Genomic DNA, 3,029 nt, shown 5'->3' with positions numbered 1-3,029 from the left:
GTGTGTATGAGTATGTATGTGTTTATGAGTGTGTGTGAATATGAGTGTATATGAGTATGTGTGTGTGTGAGTATGTGAGTGAGAGTATCTATGTGTGTGAGAGTGTGTGTTTGTGTGAGAGTGTATGTATGTGTGTGTATGAGTGTATCTGTGTGTGTGTGTGAGAGAGTGTGTCTGTATATGAGAGTGTGTGTCTGTGTCTGTGTGTGTGTCTGTGTGTGTGAGAGGGAGTGTGTGTGTGAGTGTGAGTCTGTGTGAGTGTGTATGTGTGTGAGAGTGTGTGTCTGTGTGTGAATGTGAGAGAGTGTGTCTGTGTATATGAGAGTGTGTGTGTCTGTGTGAGTGTGTGTGAGAGAGTGAGTGTGTGTGTGCATGCATGTGCATGGGCGCAGAGCCATGTGAGGCATGGGGTGGGGCCGGCCACAGGTGGCCTGGGTGCGTGCGGGCAGTGCCTCCCTGTCCTGCCCGGCTGTACCTGGCTTGCCTAGACTGGCCCGCTGAGGGCAGGGCGGGCCTGGGACTCTGCGCCCCTTCGGTGCCACCCCTCTATGGCTCCTGCGCCAGCCTTGTCCCCACAGGCAGCAGCCCCTACCCACTCAGGACTCCCTGTCCACCTCTTCACAGGACACAGGCACAGCGCACACACACACGCGCCCTCCAGGTGGGGACGTCCCCACGGTGCCAAGGCCCTCAGAGGCTCAGGGCAGCGGGCGCTCTTCCCTCCCTGGCCCCCTCCCAGCGTGCTGCAGACCCTAGGATGGACGGAAGCGCGTGGCCGCTATGGATGGGCATAGAGTTTATTCAAGGGCTGGGGCGGGCGGCTCAGTAGCAGGTGCCCTCGGCCTCCGCCATGATCACGGACACGTTGACGTGGGTGGGTTTACCCGACAGGCGGTCGATGGTCTTTTGGGTGAAGGCCAGGGGCAGGGTCTCGTGGCCCACCATGCAGGAGAAGTTGTCCCCCTGCTTCCAGGACGCGGCCGTCACGCGCAGCACGCTGGTCACGGCGAAGGTGGTGGGGCCCTGCTCTGGCTCCTTCAGGGGCTTCCACGTCAGGTACTCGCTGCTGGGCAGCTCCTGGCCCCCGTGCAGCCAGCGCACCAGCACGTCCTCGGGGCTGAAGCCCCGCACCAGGCACGTCAGCGACACCAGCTCGTTCAGGGCCAGCTCCTCCGACGGCGGCGGCAGCAGGTGGACCTGGGGCCGGAAGGTGTTCTCTGGAGGGAAGAGAGCTGGGTCAGGGGTCTGAGCAGAAGGAGCCCCTACCTAGCTGGGCACCTGGGCCTGGCCTGAACCCCCAGCCGGCCTCAGTCTCCCTGTAAAGTGGGGCCCGTGGGAGTGGGAGTGTGTGAGTGTGTGTGTGTGTGTGAGTGCCTGTGTGTGTGTGTGAGTGTGTGAGTGCCTATGTGTGTGAGTGTGAGTGTGTGTCTGTGTGTGTGTGTGAGTGCCTGTGTGTGTGTGAGTGTCTGTGTGTGTGAGTGTGTGAGTGTGTGTCTGTGAGTGTGTGTCTGTGTGTGAGTGTGACTGTGTGTGAGTGTGTCTGTGTGAGTGCCTATGTGTGTGAGTGTGTCTCTGTGTGTGAGTGCCTGTGTGTGTGTGTGTGAGTGTGTGTCTGTGTGTGTGAGTGTGTGTGAGCGCCTGTGTGTGTGTGAGTGTCTGTGAGTGTGTGAGTGTCTGTGAGTGTCTGTGTGTGTGAGTGTGTGAGTGTCTGTGTGAGTGTGAATGTCTGTGTGAGTGTGTGTGGCCCGTGTGTCGAGCATGGTGCTGGAGGAGGCCGGCGTGCGGAGACGGGTGCGGCAAAGCCCACCTGTGGCTTTGCTGATGGTGGCAGTTAGCGTCTGGCTGGACTCAGGATGCGTGGCCGTGCACGTGAAGATTTCCCCGCGGTTCCAGGGCTCGGCACAGCCGGGCAGGACACTGGACACGCTGTAGCAGCCGCAGGAGTCTCGCCCAGTCGTCTGGACAGCGTTCTTCCCGACTGAGGGCTTCCAGGTGAAGCTGGCCCCAACTGGACTCTTCAGGCCACTCAGTGTGCACGTGAGGCTGGCGTCAGAGCCCAGGAGCAGGTCCTCAAGGGCTGGCCGGAGCAGGGAGAGGCGGGGTTGGCCGCAGACGGGAGGGAGCTCCACCACAGGTTCTGGAACCGAGAGAGGGACTGGCAGGTCAGCATGCCCCTCCTACCCCCTTCCCTGTCCCCATCCTTGAGCCGTGGCCCCCTCCTGGCCCGTCTGTGGCCACCCCAGGGGTCTCGTCAGGCAGTTCACTCTCATGGAACCTCGGCTCCCAAGGGGGCCTCAGTGGGGCACGGGTCCAGGCGCTGGGTCAGGGCAGGATGGTGGCCCCGCTCCAGGTGCCCTCTGACCTTCACAGGGCACCTCCACTTCCTGGGTGGGGTTCGAGGTGTGCTGCACGCTGCACTTCACAGATGTGTTCTCTGGGCACTCGGAGGCTGGCAGGGTCAGCTTGCTGCTCATGGTGTACAGGCCCCCTGTGGCCTGGGCAGGCGGGAAGTTAGTGACGGTCACACCTTCTCCATTCTTGCCCCAGGTGACGGTCACGGGCCCCGAGGGGAAGAAGTTCTGAATCAGGCAGCCGATGATCACTTGGTTGGCTGACTTGTCTCGAGGGCCGCTCAGTGGGAAGACGCTGGGCTTGGTCATGGAGACTGGAACACAGGACATGCTGTGAGATGGATGGCCCTTGCTGCCCACCTCCAGAGAGCCACTCAGGACAGGACCATGCCTGCTTCGCTTTACTCCAGAGGCATGTGGCCCAGAGAGGGCTGGCAACTGCCTAGGTCACACAGCTTCTATGCCATGGGCCTGGGATTGGAGCCAGCCAACCCTTCACTGCTTTGGAAACTGACCCCTACACCGTGCCTGCACAAGGACCCAGTCTGGCCTGAGACAGGGCCTCTGCACAGATGGTGAGCTGTCCTTTCCAAACAGGCTCCACTGCTGAGCAGCCTCTGGCTCCCCAGCCTCACTCCTGCTCTCCCCAGGGTGGGGGTCATGACTTGGGCCCAGGAA

General features: G+C 61.2%; 1 gene segment (V, D, J or C); it reads right to left on the bottom strand.

Moving 5' to 3' along the window:
- Positions 1 to 799: 799 nt before the first annotated feature.
- LOC143393558 (Ig alpha chain C region-like) lies at positions 800 to 2,662 on the bottom strand. The segment is given in 3 exon segments: positions 800 to 1,217; positions 1,808 to 2,137; positions 2,363 to 2,662. Coding segments are annotated over 3 exon segments (1,023 nt in total).
- Between the last annotated feature and the right edge of the window lie 367 nt (positions 2,663 to 3,029).

The sequence above is a fragment of the Callospermophilus lateralis genome, chromosome 3, assembly GCF_048772815.1.
Source record: "Callospermophilus lateralis isolate mCalLat2 chromosome 3, mCalLat2.hap1, whole genome shotgun sequence".
Lineage (NCBI taxonomy): Eukaryota > Metazoa > Chordata > Mammalia > Rodentia > Sciuridae > Callospermophilus > Callospermophilus lateralis.
This window is presented reverse-complemented; position numbering and strand designations above follow the sequence as displayed.